Genomic DNA, 22,393 nt, shown 5'->3' on the forward strand with positions numbered 1-22,393 from the left:
CTTGGGAAATGAATCCTGTTATGTATTTCCCCACATCGCTTGTGCTATAAGCTCCCTGCAGACACTGGATTAAGGACTGAAAAGACACCTGACCTACAGCTGCACTTTCCCGAGTTACAAATACTGTTGTTATTTATATACCTTCTGTTGGCTGGAAACTTACCTGTGCGTACAGAAGAGATTACAAATAGAAGAGAAACAAAACGGATGACCAGGTCCATCCTGGGAAGGGAGGCTGCTTTCAGTATTCTTAGTTCTGTGGAGACCTGTGACAAAGAACACCAAGGCAGGGATTAGATCTTTGTCAACTCAAGCATATTTTAAGCAAAAGTTACACATGACACGGAGAAAGGGTTACATCCTGTTTTCTGACTAAGCAGGCCTTCATTTTTCACCCCTCTTGACTTGTTAGAGAAGAACAGGAAAACAAGAACACCCCCCACCCAACATATTCCCCTTTGTTAAGTTTAATATTCAGATATTCAAACATGTACACAGAAGGAAATCACAACATGTGACAGGAAACTTCTTAGGAATGCAGTATAAACACATATGGTATCAGGACTGTGGATGGCTGCATACTCACATGTGCAACACCCCTCCCACCCCCCCATCCCCCGCAAAAAATGAAAACAACACAGGATCAAATTTTCAGAGTGGCCTCAATGTGAGTACCTTAAACTGCATGCCTGTGTTCTGGGCGTGAACTTTTTGCAACCATGTTCTGTGCATCCCAAAATTCTGACCTGTGCTCACAGTTGCAGTTTTGAATCTGCACCTTCTGGACTTTTGGGTGCTCAGTCACTCCAAATTGCAATTCTGGGAGCAAAGCTAAAGGATGCTTTTAGAAATTTCCCCCGTGAAGATCTAGCTTCAGTGCCAGGAAATTTAGATTTGGAGTGGGCTGGAGCGCTGTCCTTAAGTAATCCCACTGTGTCTAGGATTACTGTGATTATAGCCCATATGCTAAAGGGCCTGATTATGCAACTCTGCCTCATGCTGGTGAGAGTTCATGGACATGAATAGTCCCACGGAGGTCAAGGGTTATGTACTTCTGTGCATACTACTTATGTAAAATGTTCACTCGTATGTATTTGTAAGGCATTGTTTAAAATCCATATTCTTTAACCAGTATAGTCCTTGGAGCCATTACATTTCATTGTGCAATTCTGTAGTGATGGACTTTTAAAGAAACTTGTTTGTAATCCATATGGCCATATAATGGTTATAACATAATACAGAGTCAGCATATGATTAGACAGATTGTTCATTGGTCTCTTATATCCATAGGGTTCTTCTGTATGTCAACATACATCAGTTTAGGCTCCTCTTCGTATTTACATACATTTGCTTTTAAAGTCACTGATAGTCAGGGCTGGCGCAACCCATTAGGTGACCTAGGCAGTCGCCTAGGGTACTACAATTTCGGGGGCGGCGACTGCGGCAGTATTTCGGCGGCGGGACCTTCCACCGCCTCTGTGGGGGGCGGCATTTCGGGGCGGGACCTTCCGCCACTTAGGGCGGCAGAAAAGCTGGCGGCGCTCCTGCTGATAGTTGTGTGAGCATCTTGAGGGCAGTCTCTTCAAACACAATGTTTGGTTGCAAATAAGACCATTAGGTTCTTTTCCAAATTAAATAAACCTCCCTATGCAGACACAAGGAACCTGTTCATATTGCAAAGTAATACAGTGTCAAATATTTGTTTAGAAAAATCACATTGGTTTGGAGTTATACAGGTAAAAACAATAAAAAGATAACTCTGGGGAGCTCCAATTTCTTACCTAAGAAAACTTCAATTATTGTACTTATCCTCTTGTAATTAAAAAAACCCCAAGATTTAGTCTGGAACAAATTCCACAGCTGAAATAAATACAGGAGGTGTCCGCGCTGTGCATATAAATGGTAAAATTTTAATTACAACTACTTACCCAAAACGTATTGCCATGAAATTTGGGGCATTGTATTAAAAGTAGCATTACAACCAAATTTGTCAACAAACATCCCAACAGGAAATAAGTTTGCTTGTACAGTTGTAGGGCATAGTGACATGAGGATTTCTGGTCACATGGCTCATGCCCACTGAGTGAAAGCAACAGTCTATCCATGAGTGACAATACAGACAGCCTGCCACGTGATACTCAGTGCTACAAAGGATATTGCAGGATAGTAGAGAAAAAGCAATACACATAGTAATAGTGCTGGTCTGAATTTACTCATCAAACCTTCCCACCCCCCTCCAAAAAAAACCAAAACCAAAAACGTCATTTTCATCAAAATGCTTTGAAGAATATGCCAACTTTGACAAAATGTTGTTAAAAAGATGAAGTGAAGCATTTCAATAATGTTGAAACATCCTGTTTTGGCATTTTCAGTATCAAACACTTTGATTTTTCATTTCAAAATGACTTTTTCAAATGAAATAGTGTTTTTATATAAAAACAGTTTGAAGAAAGTTAAAAAAAATCAAAATAAAAATGAAATATTTCCGTTTTAGCAAAACGAAATGTCCCAAGTGTCTAAAAAACATGACATTTTTCAGAATTTCATTTTTCTGGAAATTAAAAAAAAAATTTCATTCCATTTTGGAACTGGTGAAATTTCAAAATCATGGAATTTGCTGCAAAATGGGAAATCTATTTTGTGCCTAGCTCTACTCAGTAATGGCTTAATCTCTGAATGATGCACATTTTCAGTGAGTAGTAACCATTCAATACGATTGTGGTCAGAACTAAGAAGCATGTGTCTGACCATTTAACAGTGTCAACATTTTATAAGCCAATAATGTTATGGTAAGTGTTATTGAAGTACAACAGTGACCATTAAAAAGTCAACATTTGTCCACCGTTATTACACAATCTGATTTGAAATAGGGTAGGTATTGTCTATTTTAAGTATAAGCACAAACTGCGCTGCTGTGATACCGCAGTATAGCAGTGCATGTGAAAGCAATTTTGTAACCATGACTGAGGCACATCAGTTTTGTTTGAAGGCATACACTTTCTAAAACGAATGGTTTGGTCTTTTATTTATAACACATCGGTTAGATACAAAAGGTATGAAGTTTGACAGTGATAGCAGGCATTTTCTATCTCATTATTGGGTAGTAAAGAAATTTCTTTGCCAGAATGCAAGGACAGTGGTCACTTCCTCTGGTCATTGCTTCCTTTGGAGACAACAGCTACGGTTTACTGCCAGACAGTGCCAAATGGCTTTGTCCTCAAGCTTGCACAGCATGGTGTGGACCAAGAATACAACAACATTTAAAATGTAGATATTTTTGGAGATGCCACTTTTGTGTTGGGCCCAAATAACTTCTGCAGAATCTAAACTGCTGTGGTTAAAACAAGCTCTTCCCTGTTCTCTGGCTAAATGGAAGGGGGCTCAGTTCAGTTCCCAGTGTTCACTATCACTGTTAGTACAAACTGGCATCCTTGTTGGATGTCCCAGAGAGGCCAAGGAGAACAAGTTCCACTCCCACTACGAACAGTGCCTCTGCTGGGCCAGATTTGAGTGACACTGACAGAGCCATGTGAGAAAAATACGGTTCCTGTTCTGGGGATAAGCAGATCTCAGATTCCGTGGGTGTCAGTTCAACACCTTTCACAAGTGCTAGAGTCAAACAATAAAAAAAAAAAAAAAATTAAGAAGGGGAAAATGACTTTCCATTCATGCCTTCCATAAGGGAGGGTTTCAGAACAGTTCCTGCTGCAAATGGGTTGTTGTTAGCTTAGAGTCATGTGGGAATAAAGCAATCAAGCTACAGCTTACTTGAACAGACGCCATATTATTAAGTTAAACTATGATGTAATAATTTCTGTCAACAAATGGCCATATTTATTCAAATGCTCTGAAAGTGTAAGGGCCGTGAAAGAATCCTTCTAAATAAATCTTGAATGTTTCTCAAACTCCATCCGCAAATTCTCCATTGGGTGAGAAAAGCTTTTTCATTTAGCCGTTAAAAGCCACCTGGCAATTGTGAGTGGGATTCATATCTCTAAGTCTGGCAAGACACACTCTTTGGAAGGATCCAACAGCTGGGAATCATTTCAAAAAGAGTGAATATTAGCAGACAATGCTAAAAGTAGATACAGGAAGCCATTAGTTAGTGCTTAGACGGCTGCTACTGCAGGTGTCAATAGTCATAATGCACTAGAAAGCATTAAAAGGAGCCCCCGATCTATCTAGTTCCTCATAGTTTTATGCTGAAGCAGACACAGAACAGATGGTGCTGGTGGGTAAATGTAAACATACATTTAAAGACAGCTTGAGATTTTAAAAAAATTCATAATGAAATCATAAGTGTGGGCTCCCTAAAGTTCCTCAGTCAGCGGGGCGTAGGTGGGGGAAAGGGAGAATTACTCTTCTTCTCACAGGTACATCTCGTGGTTGTCAAGGTAATAGCCCAATCTGACTGATGACTGCAAAGAACACTGAAAGCCATTTTGCGTTACAGATGTCTTTGGTGCTATTAAACGGGTAACAATGTAGAGGGACATGCTCAGTTGAAAGAGAAGCCTGTAATCTCCACACTAACTGGAAAGTGGAAAATGGGCAGAAATGGCAAGCATTTAAACAGGAGAGCTCCCTTTCTTTTCTCTCCTCTCACAGTATAAGGGGTAGGACGCTGGACTGGGACTCAGGAGATTGGGGTTAAATTTCTGACTCAATAACGGATTTCCTACATGATCCTGGGCAAGTCATTTAGTCTTTCTGTGCCTCAGTTCCCCTCTGTAAAATGGGGATAAATGACATTTCCCTTCCTCACAGGGGTATTGTGAGGATAGTATTCATTACTGATTATGAGGTATTCAGTTATTACTACAATGCTGAAGCCACAGAAGTACCAAGATAGGTAGATAGTTATTTAGTAGCCTAGACACCCTGGCCAAGATTTTCAGAAGTGACTCATGATTATGGATACCTCAGATTCTGGGAGCCAATACTATACACCTGGAATGGGGCTGATCTTTAGAATGTGGGTCCTCAAACACTTTCTGAAAATGAAGCTCCTTTAGGGTGTCTGAAGGTAGGCATCCAAAAATGGCTGGGGACACCTGAAGTCACTAGTAGTCACTTATGAAAATTTTGGCCTATGGGCCTGAGCCTTCTCACACTGAAGTCAAGGAAGAACCTTTATAAACTAGAACAGAAAATGGACATGGGAAAGTATATAGCTCCTTAGCTACTCTAGAATCTCTTTGTAAGATCAATGGTCCACAGTGCAGATCTGCACAGAACAGTACACATACTTAAAGAGAGATAAAAGAGATGATGATTTGGTGTTTCTTTTAATGGAATTGCCAAGCTGAGTGATATCAGAGAGATATCATCACCAGATTGTGTGTCCCACTGCATGCTGTGCTTGGTGAAAACTGGAGCTTTCGTTATACTAGGAAAGATTCGTCTGAGCCCATATTTAGATTTCAGTGTTTTGGTGGCCAGTTCAAAAGTGCATTGGAAGCTTCCTTGTTCAGATGCAAAGTGCTCTGGGCTGATCAGGAAACTGATTTCTGAGAAAGGAATGGGAGGTTTAATTAGCGCCTGTGCTGTCCTTTTACTGCCATCACACTTGTGATGACAGTTCACATTCCCTATGCTGAGAGAACATTGCTCTGTGCCTGTAACAGGCCATTTCACATCTTAACTCAAGCTGGGAAAACTGACTTGACAAGTACATTTGGCTTTCTTCACCTTGGATGCATCTGCCTTTCTTTACACTGACATTCCTGAGCTAGGGTGAACCATCGCACAGCAGGCTGCTAGTCAGGGCCGGCTCCAGGCACCAGCCGACCAAGCACATGCTTGGGGTGGCACCTTGTAAGGGGCAGCCAATCTTGGAGTGGCGGGGGACACTTGGGGTTTGTTGTTGTTTTGGTTTCGGCCAGGCGGCGCTCGGGGGGGGGGGGGTTGTTTGTGTTTCGGCGGCGTGGCATGGTGCTCGGGGGTGTTTCAGTGGCGCGGCGCTGGGGGGGGGGGGTGTTTCGGCGGCGCGGTGCTCGGGGGGGGAGAGTGTTTCGGCGGGGCAGCGTGGTGCTTGGGGGGGGAGGGTGTTACGGCAGCGCGGTGCTCGGGGGGGGGGTGTTTCGGCGGGGCAGCGTGGCGCTTGGGGGCGGGGGTGTTACGGCGGGGCAGCGCTCTTTTTTTTTTTTGCTTGGGGCAGCAAAAAAGTTAGAGCCGGCCCTGCTGCTAGTACATTTCTGTAGTTATTTAAAAGCCTTGATCCAGCCCTGACACCATGCAAACACATATCCAGGGATTTCCAATTCAAATGCTTGCACAACCTTAGCCCCAGTGACATAAATGCATCATTGTTAAATCTTAAATGGTACTGTACATGAGTTTGATGTTGTTTTTGCCATCTGCACATTAGGCAGATTTTTGTGACGAGGCAAGGGAAAAGGGAACCAAATAAAGGTGATGATCTTGAAGCGGAATAGTTGAAACAATCATTCTTTACAATTGGCTTAATACTTGAGCCAGAAACAGAACCTGACCACTCTCTCTCAACCTGGATTCCCTATCAATTTATCTAACATTTTCCCCCAATGGGAAGGGGATTTAGTTCAGTTCCTCTCTATGTAATACTTGCTGCAAGTTCTTTCATTCTGATTCCTCCAAGCAGATCCTGGGAGGTGCTGAGTGCTTTTATCTCCTACCAATTTCAGTGGAAGTTGAAGAAGGTCAGCACTTCATAGAATCAGACCCAAAGACCTCTAAAGTTTTAGGTAGCATTTTTCAAAACACCTAGGTCATTTAGAAGCCTAAGTCCCATGATTTAGGCATGAAGGAGGCTACGTCTCACAAAGTCAATGAGACTTAGGTGGTTTAAAAAATTTTTACCCTTTGCAAATAAAGGAGAAGGAAAGCCTTTGTGTATTACTCAGGAAGATGGCCAGTTGTCTCAGACTGGCAATTGGTGGCATAATGTAATGCGCATATCGGCTGCATTTGGAGGTGGGTGCATTTACACATTTGCTAAGATGCAGCACAGCATTTTTTGCAAATACAGCTAAGTTCCCTGGACAAATGGGGCCAAGTTTTGAAGAGGTCTAAGCCAGCCTCTTCATTTGCACCCGCACACTCATATATGCGGTTTTTAGTGCATGCGCCATTGAAATTTAGAAGCAGCTTTTGAAACATTTGTCTCTAGTATCCTGAGTGTCCAGGTGGAAATAGTGTCCTTTGTTAAATGTTCACAGCTTTGGGGTCTCTTTTACCCTGACTGGAAGGAAAGTGTTTCCAGCAGCCCAACGGGATAGTCACACAGCACTACCCAGGGTTCCACATTGGGATGCAAATATTTTTCTTTTTGCTTTTGTGGCACTTTACTCTTTGTGTCTGGCTCACCTTAGCTCCTTGCCTGTTTCCCCTGGACACTTGCCACTTGGCTTAATTTTGGGAGGAAAGGTATTCTTCAGAAGGTTGGGTACATGACTCTCCTTCCGCCAGCTTCTCTTTCACCAGTCGTTAACCTTAGACTGGGTTTAGGACTCTGCGTTATACTACTAGGATTCAGAATCTGGACCTGTCTGATATGATCAAATAAATCTCCAGGATAATAAAGAGCGTGTACCATCAGTGATTTGATCCAATGTTGGGGCTCAAACTCACAGCCTCTTGCTCTTATGGCCTCAGAAAACTGAATCAGGTTATAACAGGAGTTCAAAAGGACTTAACAGTGCAGCTTGGAGGGTTCAGTCCTCATCTTATCTATATTTTTATATAACACTCATCACCTCATATAGAGCTTGATCCTGCTTCCTTTTCCTCCAGTGGCCCATAGAGTTCATCACATCACTTTGTACATTACCTTTTGAACCTCATCAAGGTCTTCCTCAGTCTGGCTAATGATCCAGAAAAAAAGCTCTGTTACCTGTTGTTCTGGCAATGAATCCACATTCCACTCCTCTCCTCAGGCAGTTTCTCTCTGACCACCTCAGGTGTCCTACCTCATAGGCTCAAGAGACCAAGTCACTCAGAGTGCTCTGAATCACGTAGGCTTTGTAGCACAATGGCTTGGTCCCACGTCAGTGGCATGACGTTGCTGGACAGTGAGTATGCAAGCCATTCATCAGAGAGCCAGAATCTAGCCAACAAAACAGTAACCTCAACATGTAAAAACCTCTTGGTTGTTTCAGCTGTGAAGTCTTCAAAGCACAGAACAGATATTAGTAATGCAGCCCTCACCTCCCTGGCCCATAACTTGTGCACATGTATCAAAAATTCAAAGGAGAAACAAAGCAGTAGTGCAGAATATGGGTCTACCCAGTGAAATAAAGCTTAGCTTTAATATGCAACACTCTCATTACATAATATACTGAGGAAAGAAGTGGAGTTAATTCTATAGAAGGACTAGTATAAAATTACCAATTTATCCAAAATAAATTCTATAAGGCTATCTATTAACATGGATTTATACACACATGGAAGACATATAGGTATGTTTATAGACATTACATTCACATACATGTATACAAATTTTATACATATAGTATAAAAATGATGTCAACATCTATGCATTAACATTTCTGATACTACTGACTCCATCATTTGAGTCAGAATTTCACTCACCTCATTCAGTCTCAGTCAAGGGAGATGCCAAAGCAAGATGGAGTCATGATGACCACACAGGGGGAGAGTTTGAAGGCCCTTGGCCTGGCCTTTCATTCTGAACCATCTTCCCTTCCATTCAGTCTGTTTGACCCCCTCATTGAAGCTGAAATTGTCACACAGCTAGACAGACAATTAACTGTTTCAACAGGGCTGAGAAACATGCTGCACCATTGCTAAATCTTGCTATCCAATCTACCCATCATCTGGGCCAACAGGACAGGAGCTCGTATACCATGGTGATGAATATAAACAGACAAACAACCTATACTTTAACTGTGTGTCACGAATATGACAAAAATTACTGTTTGCAGTGTTCATTGACAAACAACTGCAGATACAGCAAGTCCCATTTCCCCCACTGAATTATGAGAAAGCTCTTGCTGCTCTCACTCAACACACTCATTCTGCTCCACAACAGATTATCAAGTGCTTCATTCATACCACTGAACTGCATCATATGCATTCAAAAAAAAAAAAAAAAAGAAATCATGCCGAGTGCATCTTCACATCTCTAGAAAACCCCTAAATTGTGTCCATCAACTGCAGTGACAGAGCTTCATTTGGAAAAGATAGAATGGGAATGAGAAGCGATTCTGCTACATGTACCTAGGATGCACTTAAGTTCTTATTACAGTATTTAGCCACTGGACGTCAGTTCTCTGATCTGAGCGGAGGATCACATGATCTTTAATTCACAATAAGGACACATTACTTGAACAATCAGTTTTACCTGCAATTTTAATTTTTCCTTTTATATAGCTTTCCTGGGAATTTAGTGTTGATTGACAGCTGAGGAGACCAGCACTCTTTCTATCCATAGAGCAAAGATAACAGTATTGCAAGCTTCCCCATCACTGACCTGCCAATGATCTGAAACTAGAAGGATAACCCCGAGGGATGAGAAAATATTCTGGATGATGACACAATCCATTAGTTCTTGGCCTCAGCCAACACTGCTAAAAAAGTTGTCACTAAGTGCTGGCTGTACTGCTGATTGTTCTATGAACAACTGCCTCCCAGGAAATGCACTGAGGAACATGCCATTTTATAAACAAAGAAAAAGAAATCAAATAAAAATTGCTGATTTCTTTTTTGGGGTGCAAAGGTTACCAAAATAGTCCCCTGGCACATAACTCTCCATGCACTCTGCAGTCTGTAGACACAGGAAACCCTAATTTCAGTTTAAAACTGTAAAAGCCCTTGTCCAGCTTTTGACATCTAGCACAGTAAAATCTCAGATAAATCCATTCCCTCAGTAATAATAGGAACAAAATCATCATGTCATTTGTTTACACTGCAAGTTTACTCTAGTCAGCAGCTGACTCAGGAATCTTTTGGTGAAGTCCTGGGCCCCCTGAAGTTAATGGGAGTTTTGCCATTGACTTCAAATGGGAGCAGAATTTTACCTTTTCCCTCCCAAATAATATCCTTTCCTTGTTGCATCCACACACCTGCTGTTCAAATCAGGCCCATCACCCAGATCAGTGAAGCACCTAGAATGTGACCTTAATTAATAAATGTCTAATACCCTGAAGGAGTTTGGAGAACATTTTACGGACAATCCCGTCGTTATTAGCAGTCAAACAAATCTAAAAACACATTTCACATTTTAGTCCAATTGGTTTTTAAAATTCTCAGCATTTTGGATTGCTGCACCTGTCAAAACCAGATATTTACCTTCATTGTTTCAAAATTACCCCTCCTTTATTGTTATTATCGGTAGCACAATGTTAACCAAAATTTCAGTGCAGCCACTACCAGATAAGTCAATACCTGGTTGTCAATACCAGTTGTTCCCCACTTTCCATTCAATGCTATTATGTCTTAATTACTGCAAGAAGCAGCAATTTAAAGAAAAACCACAAAGAAAGAGCCGGTATGTGCCAGCAGTGGCCCAGATACTCTGCCTTACACAACCAAACTGCTATTGACATCAGCAGGAGAAAAGTCCATGTGAGCATCACCTGAGGAAGGTACGATCTGGCCTTACCATACCAGGACAACTTATCTCGATTCATATACTTGGGAGCCTTTAAACAAATTTTCTTGCCAGTAGAGTAGACATGATTTCACCAGTCATTAGCTACAGATAGAAACAATTGCACAACAGTTGTATATAATAAGCCTGATGAGAAAGAAGATATTACAAGATTATTGTGAGCTTATCTGTTGATGCGCATTGATTTTATTAACTTCAGTTCATCTAAGGAGCTGTGGCAGATGTTTTTTCTTGTTTGTTTTGTGTTTTCATTTTAAAGCAGACCTAGATTTGAACGGAAGTCATTGGATTCCGGAGTGTAAATTAAAGGCAGAATGAAGGGGAGGGGTTGCCTACCTCTGATGAGGTTCACCTCCTTCCCTGGATACTGTGAACTTTTCTTTGCCAAATTTCATTCCTGGCTCATATGCTTCTGAGGAGCAAATTTTCACCTTTGGAATGCACTGGATTGTACTAAATGGCAGGTATGTTCTGGTTTCCTTGGGGAAAAGTAGCCTTTAGGGCCTTTAACCATCTCCCAACCCAGCAAAACCATTCCATCCACGCATTACTTGAAAAACAAAGCTTTACCCACACTTTGTAAGATCAGAATACATTTATTAGTTATAAAAAATACAAGTGAAAAAACATCAGCCTGATACAAACCCATAAAAACAACACCATCCAAAGTTACACTGTGAGTTGTAGGATTTGCCTGGCTGATGTTAAACCAACAACAACATAGCAAGATTAAATTGTCTGATTTCCCCAGCCTCTCTGGAGTTGTTTTGTAAGTGGTTCAGATACAGAAAGAATCCTAAAACTCTGCAGAGTTAGCTGAACATTTGTATTCTCTCAACATCAAGGGAACATAATGCTGTAGAAAAGCAGCTTTCTGATTAGCAGCTTGGTTAAGGATTTTAATCCAGGAGGGTCTGGCCTGTCCTTTATATCCAAGCATAGCAAAACTCCCTGAAAAAGGAGAGACAAAAAGAGTGACCCTTTGTATCACTGGGTTAAGGGAATAACCATTTATTGTCATGACACAAACTCACTGCACAGATCAAGGAAACATTTTGGCCATCCCTTTGCTTGGATTACAGTAACATAACGTTTTATAAAACATAAGGAAGAATGAAGGAGAGGAACAATGCCTGAGATAAACCACATTGAAGCAGTATTCTGATTGCACTGTCCTCAGGAATTTCAATTAACGGTGATGGAGGTCCCAGATTTGAGTTAGTGGGACTAATGTTCTGTGGTCTGTTTTTAAATGCGGTTATTTTTTCATATCTGACTGGATGAAAATGGCTAGGGAATTTTGAATCCTTATTTTATTAGGTTAGATCAGTTTTCTCGGCTATGCCTAAGCTGTTGTTCCCTGTGTTGACTCCCCGTATGTGTCTTTTTGTTTTAATAATAATATATTACATTTGTATTATACGTTCTGTTGTAAATGAACCCAAGGCTATTTGCAAACTGTGGGCTCAATCCTACTCATGCAACAGGACTATTAATGTAAAACACTTTTCATGTGAATAAGAGTTACAGTTCCAGGCAACAAGGTCCCAATCCTGTTCCCGCTAAGGCAGTGGTTCCCAAACTTTAACAACCTGTGAACCCCTTTCACTAAAATGTCGTGTCTTGCAAACCCCCTCCTAAAAATTAATAGTTCCAGGGATTTTCTCCTTTGTGTGAGTATAAATTATAAAAGCAGTGACCTTGGAAATATACAATTTGTTTTTATGACAAGCTTATTACACACTATCTATTATTAATTATTATTTATCATTACAGTATTTTTATTATTTTATGAAAACGGCAATACTCTTCCAAGATCTCACTTTCGTAGCTTGTATCACTGTGAATAAGCCTGTTATAAGACAAAGCCGCTACGTTTCATCAAGGAGTAACGGATGTGAAACAGTATGAAGGTATTTAAGAAGCCAACTCAGAGTTCCTCCTACACAAGCATTCAGATCTTGAACAGTCCAAGCAAACAACGCACGTTACAACAAAGCTTAAACTTGTTCTTTAAAAACAATACTAGCGGACTATTTAATTTTAAAAACAGCAAAAAATATCCACCTCCCTTTCCATTTCTTATAAGGAGTCTTGAAATTTAAATCTCCTCAGAGTGATAGATATGCTTGCTTTGATCTGCTTAGCTCTTGGAAGTCCAGGGGCTCTGGGCTGCTGACCCCGTGCTGCCTAGGGACAGTTCTGTCCGCCATTAGGGAATTTTTTACCGAGAACCCCCTGTAACATTTCACGAACCCCCAGGGGTTCATGAACCCCAGTTTGGGAACCACTGCGCTAAGGTGAATGGCAGTTTTGACAGTGGCTTCAGTGCAATCAGGTTCAAACCACATGCATTTAGAGGAAATGTTTCAACCCTCATTAACATAACCACCTCTGGAATGGATTGTGCACTGTTAAAATAGCTGCCAGACAATGTCAGAGTTATGGAGTCAAATACTGCATACAACTGAAGCATCGGGGGGAATTTTAATAGAATTACCCAGATTCAAGTTTGTCATGGACATCCGGACTAGCACCCTGGCACTTCTGAAAAGCCAGTTCTTTGGTTTCTTATTTCACCCAAAAGAGAGCAGCAGCACACTGTCGCCTAGCATCATGCTGAAGTATTAGTTCACTACTGACTCGAAGAATGCTACCTACCAAACTACAGCACCTTTTGCTTCCTGCAGCAACACGGATTTTCATTAAGATAGGGGGATTCTGTGTGAAGCATTTCCATTTCTTTCTACACCACCAGAGTAGTGATACAGAGAGCCACGGTGGAGGACAGAATCATGCATGTAAAGTACTCTGAATGGAGCTGATCAGGAAGGGTTTTTAGATCCCCAAAAAATTACAAAAAAAAAGTTAAATTTTATTCAAAAATTTCTGTATTTTCATCAAAAAACTGAAAATATTTTGGTTTTCTGCAAAGACTGAAATTTTTAGTGTTTCAATGGCTAAAAAATGAAAATTATTTTCTGCAAAGTTAAAAAAAAACAGCTGATCAGTAACTAAAATGAGCACAAAGGCACACCTGCCTTCCTTGCTCTGAAGTGTATGCTCACCACTCATTTTAAGAATAATATGAGTGAGTTAACATGGCTATTTAAACCAGGCATCAGAGTAAGTTTAAATAATTTTTTTCTGGATAAGTTACTTCACTGCTGTAAACAGATGCGAAAGAAAAAAAGAAGTGTGACTGAAAATACAGCCAACTCCACTTCTGACCTCTGCTTAAGAGGTATCAAACTGAATCACAGATGGCTGGCTGGCTGATTTTCTTATCAACTAAAGGAATTACTCCACAAAAGCGGTACTTGGCCGACCTTCTATTTTCCAGTAGGATTAGTGTGTGGAAATACGGCACCGCCAGTACAGTGTGCACATGGCTGCTACATTCACACTAAACCTTTGACAAGAATTTCAGCTAAAATCAGCAAGAGACAGGAAATTCAAGATTAAGTCTGTTGGTCTGGGGCACTACAGTATAATGGAGTACCTCTGATATTCTTGGAGCTATGCAATTCTTCAGCACAATGGTGGGAGGTACTCGGTTTCAAATTCTGTCCTCAGGTGCATGCATGCATGCAACTCCCTTTGAAGGGGAATTGTGTGCACTTGGGGGCGGAATTTGATCTGGAAGACGAAGTGCAGATGTAAATCTGGATGTCCCTTCATTTGATTATTCTGCTCCCACAGAAGTCAATGGGAGTTTTATCTGCAGCAGCACCAGGGTCAGGCGCTAGCTCACTTTAAGAAGGTCCGACCTTGCTATGTTTTCTCAGTCTGAACAGAACGGGTGTTTGGCCTGCCTAAGGACCAATTAATGGTATTAGGATTGGGCCACAGTTTTGTATCACTATATTCCCCGCCCCCCCTTTCCTTTTTGTTCCTTTACAAATATCTTTATTGATTTTAAAACAAGGATATGAAACTCTAGATGGGCCTGATTAAACCTTTGATGCCAATGGAAAGAAATACATTGACTGCAGTGGGCTTTGGATGAGGCCCCAGGAGGGCAACAAACTCTGGACAACCAACCAAAAGGCACTTCACCTTCCTTGCAGAAGATGTCAATCCACTGACTGGAAACTGAAGTGGTAATAAGGGTGGAATAGGTACCCCAGCAAAGACAGTGCTAGCCACCTCCATTAAAGGGAATGATGGACAAACACCTAGTCCAGATTGCAATCTAGTTCATCCAAAATTATCTCAAGTTTTTTGGTCTGGAAATAACGCTGGAAAAAACTTTTTAGATCTGGGTTTCTTCATCTCCCAGTTGGGTTGTGACTACAGTGAGAAAAGCCCTTCTTACAGTATTTTGGAATGTCTGCTTCTAGTCTTGGGAAGTGCAGAGGTGCAAGAAAACATTAAACAGAACAGGGAGACCAACTGTCTGGTTTCAGTTTTGAGAAAAAGCTTATTTTTATCTGAACTGAAGGGGCACTTCATTATAGATTAGTTGATCACTGTAAAATTTCTTGCTACTGCAAATGATCTTGCAGGAAATCAAGGTAAAAGTAGAAGTAGGGTCGTCCAAAACTGGTGATTTTTTCCATCGTGACCTACATTTTGCTCTCATCTGAATTTCATTTCAGGGTATTTTTCTCTCTCATTAAACTTAACTTCATGGCCGGTTTTTCCTCTGAAAATATTTGAATTTTAAAGTTGGAGTCTACTCTTTGTTCAGAAACTGAATAATTTCCACTGGAAAAACGGGGCTTTTTTTTTTTTTTTTTTTTTTTGGAGTGAAAAGTTCACAAAGTGTGGCTATTTATTGGTGAGACGGGTTGAGTTTTAGATTTGTAATAAAGGGTAAAGATTCCTCAAATTTCTGCCTAGCTCTGAGGCTCGAGCTTTTCAACAATTTCCCCTAGATGATATTGGTATATTTTATAGCATAGTATATATTTATAAACTCAGAAGGTGGTGCTTGTACATTTTTGCTAGACAAATGCACTTTCAATTTTAGTCAAAGAAGGCATGGCAGTGTAATTCACATAAATATAGTCACCTTTTTTGTGGAAGACAATAGGCTTTGCAGAACCTAACCTTGTAAAAACAGACATTTCAGAGGTTCCCATCATTTCTGACCCGTCTTTAGAGCACACAAGAACAACTGAGCTGAAAAGAAGGACAATTATTACAGCACAATAGCATAAGACTATTCTTGTTAAGTGTCTGTTGCATCTTTATGCCCCAATTCTGGAAAGCACTTAAGCATATGCTTAAGTCCCATTGACTTCAATCACACACAACAATGCTTAAAGTTAAGCATGTGCTTCAATGCTTTCCTGAATCAGGACTTTACCTTTTCAATGTCACCTTCATTTCATTCTGAACCAAAACAAAGCAAAAATGATTGAAAAAGCATATCCTACATAGGGTATTGATATTTACCCCCAGGAAAAATTCACTTGAAATACAATATAGTCCCAAACTCACACATTCATACCTTCTGCATCTGATTCTCAGTCAAGCCTGAGGCTGGCTTCTAACCTCACAGATGCAATTTTGAGCCCACAATGAATTGCACCTGCAATGAATTATAGGCACAGTTGATAGCATTCAGGTGACTGACTACCTGTTTGTGCCTGTGAAATATGAACCCAGACCATGTATGTATCTATGTGGGTATATGTGAATAGATTATTTCATATATTCACACATACATATGATGGGGTGTCCACCCCACGAGCGGGTACGGTGGCTAGCTGGGCCAATTAACTCCTCAGGTTGCACCTGGAGGAGGAGCCAGGGAGCAGAGATTAATTAGATGAGGCTCAGCTGGATGGGAAAAAGAGGGCATGTATAAAGCCTAGTAGCTGACAGCAGCAGTCTGCAGTTGCTCCCTGGGAGAAGAGAGATGTGAGGAACTGGCAAACCCAGAAAAGGAGGGAGAGCCAGAAGAGGCCCAGGAAGAGACCAGACCTTGGCTACTGAGTAGAGGGTCTGAGTTGGAACCTAGAGTTCTGCTCTTGAGGGTGGATCAGGGTTCTCCTACCAGCCACTGGGGAAGTGGCTCAGACCAGGCAGTGGAGAACAGACTGCCTAGGTCAGTTTGAATGGAAAGACTTTGATATCCCAGAAGAGAGGACCATAGTGACCTGGCCAGAGGGCCAAGTCACGAAGAGGAAGCTGGAGCGAGTGGGGCTGCAGGGTGAGAGAGAATGATGGGTGGAGAGATCTTCAGAGGAGGGCACAGCACCTGGAAAGAGCTAATCTCCAGAGGGACCAGGAGGTGGCACCTCTAGCAGTGAGTGGATCCTGTGACAATACACATGGGATAGCTCAGCAGTGTTTGTATCCATGGTCATGAACTGCTCAGAAATGCCTTGGAGTGAAAGTCTGTTTTCTGGTTATTTGACCTGCTTTTACCAGCAGCCAAGAATTTTTCTATAAATCTCTGCTGTTCCATGTTTATGTGGTGACACAGAAAACCACAAGGAATGTGGACCAGACACAGATGATCCAGCTCATTGCCGAAGCACATCTAAGGTAACAGAGCCGGCAGGTCAATTAACTGGCTTGCCCAAGAAAAGTCCTGTGGGAGAGTCTGGCACACCTCTGATTCTTCTCCATCAAAAAAAGCAAACAACCACCAGCAAGAATAAACAAACTCTCTCTTTCCAGCAATGGAAAAAATGAGTCATCCCCTGCCAGGAAATTGCTGCCGTTTCAGTTGGACACCAGAATAAGTTAATAGAACTGCAAATGTCATTGCAAAAGGCCTTATGTACCTCAGGATGGAAAACAAACTGTTAACTTAAATGGAAGTGCCAGTTTTCCAGAAAATTTGTCTCCGTCTGCAGTCTGTGTAACCCTCTGAGAGAAGTATAGTGGGTTTTATTTTCTGGAGAAAATTGGATTTTTGGAAAAGCCTCAATCTGTCAGATTTTACCAGGCACAAGATCAGCTATGAAAAGTAGGTCATTTTCCTCTTTGTCTATCACCCACATGTTGCTACATGAACTTAAACTTTCAACACCCTGCTTACCTCTCTTCTATAGATGTTTGAACATAATCAGTTATTGCACTGGCAGCATTTATAGCACTAACTGTGTCAAAGTGCCGCCTACTCACGACTGCTCCTGAACATGCGTCTAGCACCAAGAAGAATATCCCCCGACTATTGAACAGGAATATTTCATCATTTATCTGCAACCAAAATACAGGTTAGGATTAGCTGAAGCAGTCTGTGGACAAACAGGCAACTTTAAACTCTGATCCTATCTCCTGTGTTTGTAACTCCTTTCTCACAGACAGGTGAGAACATCAAGCATTTATACTCCATAAAATTTATCATTACTATGTAAGAGGTACCAACTCCTGAAGAGGTTTTGTCACTGGAGATAATGAAGAATAATGGATTTACCTAAGTCTCGTGAGCTGTGTGCTATATGAAAATAGAGGAAGTCGGCATCTATACCTCAAAGAACCTAGTTTCTATATTAAAACAATAGAGGTGTGAAGCAATACACCGGTGGTCATGTTTTCAGCCTATTTTTAAACAAGCCTCTGTTCACACAGGTGCATTTAAGGTCAGTTAGATGTCTCAGTACCTGGCTTAACAATGGTTCTTTTCCTGGACAATTTCAAATTTCCACTGAAAAAATTGATTACTAAGAAATCTGTCAAGCGGGAATATTTTGATTGGGAAATGCTGCCACCGGCATCATGGGAGTTGTAGTTCAGGTACAGTGTAGTTCAGTGATTTAGAACTAGGACTACTCAATACCATGGCATGGTATTGAAGCTCATGTAGTTCTCCATCAGGGAGCTGTATAACTATGGGTAAGGCTAAGATTTCGTCATGGGTATTTTTAGTAAAAGTCACGGACGCGTCGTGAGCAATAAACAACAATCCATGGAGGCCTGTGACTTGTCTGACTTTTACTAAGAATACTCTGGGGGAACACTGCCAGGGCTTGCAACTGCTCCAGCCCCAGCCACTGTTCCAACAGCCCCAGGGCTGACACCTGCCCCAGAAGAAGTTCCAGAAGGTCACAGAATCTGTGACCTCAGTGACAGAATTGTAACCTTAGCTATGGGTGACCTTCTGTACCAATACCTTATGGAATGAGATACCTAGGCACACTGATGAAATGGAAGCATTAACTCTAAATTTCTTTGCTCCTTCAATGTTATTCTTAAAGTCAGGTTTAAAAACAATACAGCAAGTGCCTGATAGATTTTATTAGGATTTCTGCATAAGAGGCATAACATGGCATGAGGTGATCTAGTGCTCAAATGATTCAAAACCTTCTGGACCATTATAGGGTTGCCAATTTTGGTTGGACGTATTCCTGGAGATTTAATAACATGACAATCCTTAATTAAAGATTAATCTTTGGCCTGGAGTCTCCAGGAATTAATCCTGCAGGGTTGGCAACCCTAATCACCAGTGAGTTCAAATCTCATGCTTCTGATATGTGCTCTCCAGGGAATACAGGCCCAAGGTGGATGAGCCTGGATATACATTGGCCAAAACCCAGCAAAAAAACAAACAAACGAACAAAACTGCTAGGGCTGCTTTTCCCTGCAACAGGGTTTTCAAAGTTAAGAGCACAGCGATTTCAGGGTTGGAAGGAGGAGGGAGTTCCAACAGGGAAAAAAAAAGAATTGGAAAGGGGCCACCGCAGGGTCACAGAATAAAAGGAAACGCAAGAATAACTCAGGGTCAAGGGTAGGTATTAATTGTGGGTCATGGAGTGGTGGAGAGAAGCGGTTTAGGATGCCAATAACTAAGACTTTTCTGACACAAATCACAGATGAATGTGTCAGCTTCCTAGACCTGGGAGAGTTCATTTTGCCAAATTTAAGACTTATTTGGAAACGGCAGGTTATAAATTAAGAACCACATTTGAGGCTTGAGTTTCATTTGGTAAAACAAGAGTTCTGGACTGCTGCATAGCTTGTTCTTTTGGGTGTTTACCCCCAATTCTCTAGGCCTTTATGTTCCATATACATGTTTTCACAATTAAATTTCCTTTGAAAAATAATGGTTGAATTAAAACTTTGGAAAACTCTAAAAGTTTTACGAAATACCATTGGCTTCTCCTATCATCTCTAAATAGCTCTGTGTGAGAATAAACTGTATAGAGTAACTTATACATGTATTTTACAGTTCACTACAGCCAGTGATGCATCCTCAGTTAATTCAGCCTTGATTTTTGGGGGTGGGGGTGGGGGAGGGAGTGTAGAGGAACCAATGCAGCTGACAATAAATCCCAGCTACTCTGAATCCATAAGGATGCCACACTAGCCTTAGCTGGCATTCATTAGCAGTAACAGCATCTCAAATGCACAGGTACACTCTGACAGTACATATGCAAGCATACTGTCTAATGAGAAAAACTTGAAAGATGTGCAGATATGACCCCATAGCTGTAAATCCCAGAGTACTAAACAGAGCTGGGCATAATAGTTCTAGTTTATTAAGGCCCCCATACTGGTCCTATTACAGTCAAAACTCCCACTGACTTTATTTAGAGCCAAATGCTAGTCCCCATAATTATAAATAAGAGAAACAATGCATATGAATCTTCTAATCTAGCTTCCCATTTCTATTGCTTTCACTGTCTTCAAGTTTTTGCAGTAACTTTTACAGGAAATGAGTTCCCCTATTTAATCACGAATTCAAGTCTGGTAGAAAGCATACCTTAATGAAAGCTGACTTCAAGTGATTCTGTATGTCAGCTCTACTGACAGACTGGATCTGGATTCTTACATATTTGGTTGAGGGTTTACTAGTGATAGCAACCTGTAATTATATGAAGGGAAGAAGCTTGGTGGGGAAAAAATGGCTCTCAAACAATTGCTCATTAACCAAAAATTGTATCAACTGCCCATTTCACCCTACCACACACCCCTGGAATGCCATCCTGCAAATACTCCAAAGTGCATATTTTTGCAGGTTATGAACCTTAATCACAAACATGTAAAACTCATTAAACATTTAGCTTGAAGAGATTAAGATAAAAAATGATGTTAAAAATAGTTACTCAAAATCAATCTAAATTGAGAGTAGATACCTCCAAATACAGGGTTGTCGGTGCCTAAATACCTTGGTTATACTTGCCTATAAACTCCAGCTCTTTCTTACCCTCCCTGACCCCTCCATCCTCCTGTATAAAAACTTGGTGCAGAACAAGAATGCATTTAGAAAACTGATCATTAGTTGCTGAAAGAGATGCAAAGGGGAGCGGACTGTTTCAGTAACCTAACCCTCTGCTGATTTTTTTGTTTGTTTGTTTTCATTCTGTCTCATCTCTTATTTCCACCACCATATATTTCTGACAACAGGCTTGATTCCATCATTCTCATACCTATTAATTAGGGCTATTCTGCAAGCAGCCCCACTGGTTTCAATGGCATTCATTGCAGAGTAAGCCTAAGAGCACATGCTTAACTTTACTTATGTGAGTAAAAGGTACTAGAACTGAATGAAAAATGGGACAGAATTTTGAATGCCAATTTTTTTTGGGGGGGGGGGGGAGGGATGGCAACGCTGGTAAAAGGCAGGGCAATAAACAACTCATGAGCATTGTAAAAATATCATCCTTTGTTAATTTTCAGTGTTGATAATGTCATTGCAATTGTTTGAATTTTGCAAATTCTAGATCCATTTAAAAAGGTAAGCACATGCATAGGTGTTTGCAGGATCAGGGTGTAAGGGACTATTTAGTGTGAATCTAAAGATGCCATAGAAAGTAGAATTGAGTTACTATACATTTTTTTGGCAACAGCATTAAATGTTTAAGTAAAGATGCAATCTGGATGGCTATGCCTATGTGTAGATCACATATGGAGCCTCTCTGAATGCTTCATTAGAAACAGTCAGTTCTACAGTCTACAGGTACCATTCATGAAAGGAAGAGGTTTTTCCAGGAATAGGATCACGTAACAATGATTAGCCAACATGGTGATTAGTGTCCTGGAATTACCACCTTCTGGAAGGGATATTTCCAAAAGGTCTGGAAAACCAGAGTGTCCTCTGATCTGCGTGGAATGCCCCTGCATTAATTAATTCAGGGAAATCCTATGGACTGTTATATTGGTGATCAGACTAGATTGTCACAATGAGGCCCTTATGGCTTTATAATCTATGAACTGGTCTACTCCTTGGCTCATTCTGAAATTAATTGCATTGTATTTTTGAATCAGGATATCATATACTTCACTTGGGCAATGGTCATTGTTCAAAAGAATTTCATCACATTAGCTAATAAGCTGAGTACAATGTCATATAATCAGTTAAGTGTTAAGGATGCACATGCCTTGTTGTGCATTATAGACTAGATTCTGCTCTTTGTTGCACTGGTGTGAATCTGGGATGACTTCACATGATTTACAATGGTGTAAATCCAAAGTAAGGGAGATCAGAATCTGCATGGCTATTCATTTAAAATACAGATAGATCATGATCATCATACCCTGGCTTGAAGAACAGCAAATATATATATAAGTATGTTTGAATTCAAAGCTAAATACATCTCAACAATCCCAGTGACAACTTTAGTTGCTACAAATATACGCTTCATTTGCTTCTAGTTAACTGACCTCAGAGAAGTTGTCTGTCTCTGCAGCATACTATAAAATGCTGTAGAAAACCAGACCCTCCTACTACGCTATCCTACCTTCTGGTCATGTTTAGGAGCAGAGGGAATTGCCTAGGGGCCTTCGGCATACCTTGTGAAAATTACCTTCTTATAAAGATGCTTACGTTCTACAGAGGAAGTTCTGATTGGCATTGCAAAGAAGTATTCAGTTCTGTAC

At 40.9% G+C, this 22,393-nt stretch overlaps 2 protein-coding genes across 2 annotated transcripts in view; both read right to left on the reverse strand.

Annotated features, from left to right (window-relative positions):
• The window catches only part of CEMIP (cell migration inducing hyaluronidase 1), a 63,417-nt gene extending 63,196 nt beyond the window's left edge, over positions 1-221 (reverse strand). Inside the window, exon 1 of the mRNA XM_065412255.1 lies at positions 164-221. Within this exon, the coding sequence (XP_065268327.1) occupies positions 164-221 (58 nt within the window). The remainder of the gene's footprint in view (positions 1-163) is intronic.
• An 11,187-nt stretch (positions 222-11,408) lies between these two features.
• The window catches only part of LOC135884700 (inactive cell surface hyaluronidase CEMIP2-like), a 75,569-nt gene continuing 64,584 nt past the window's right edge, over positions 11,409-22,393 (reverse strand). Inside the window, exons 22-25 of the mRNA XM_065412219.1 lie at positions 20,277-20,378; positions 17,613-17,773; positions 15,630-15,739; positions 11,409-11,563 (exon numbers count right to left, since the gene is read on the reverse strand). Coding sequence (XP_065268291.1) covers positions 11,409-11,563; positions 15,630-15,739; positions 17,613-17,773; positions 20,277-20,378 — 528 coding nt within the window. The remainder of the gene's footprint in view (positions 11,564-15,629; positions 15,740-17,612; positions 17,774-20,276; positions 20,379-22,393) is intronic.

Source organism: Emys orbicularis, chromosome 10 (genome assembly GCF_028017835.1).
Source record: "Emys orbicularis isolate rEmyOrb1 chromosome 10, rEmyOrb1.hap1, whole genome shotgun sequence".
NCBI classification, from domain to species: Eukaryota; Metazoa; Chordata; order Testudines; family Emydidae; genus Emys; species Emys orbicularis.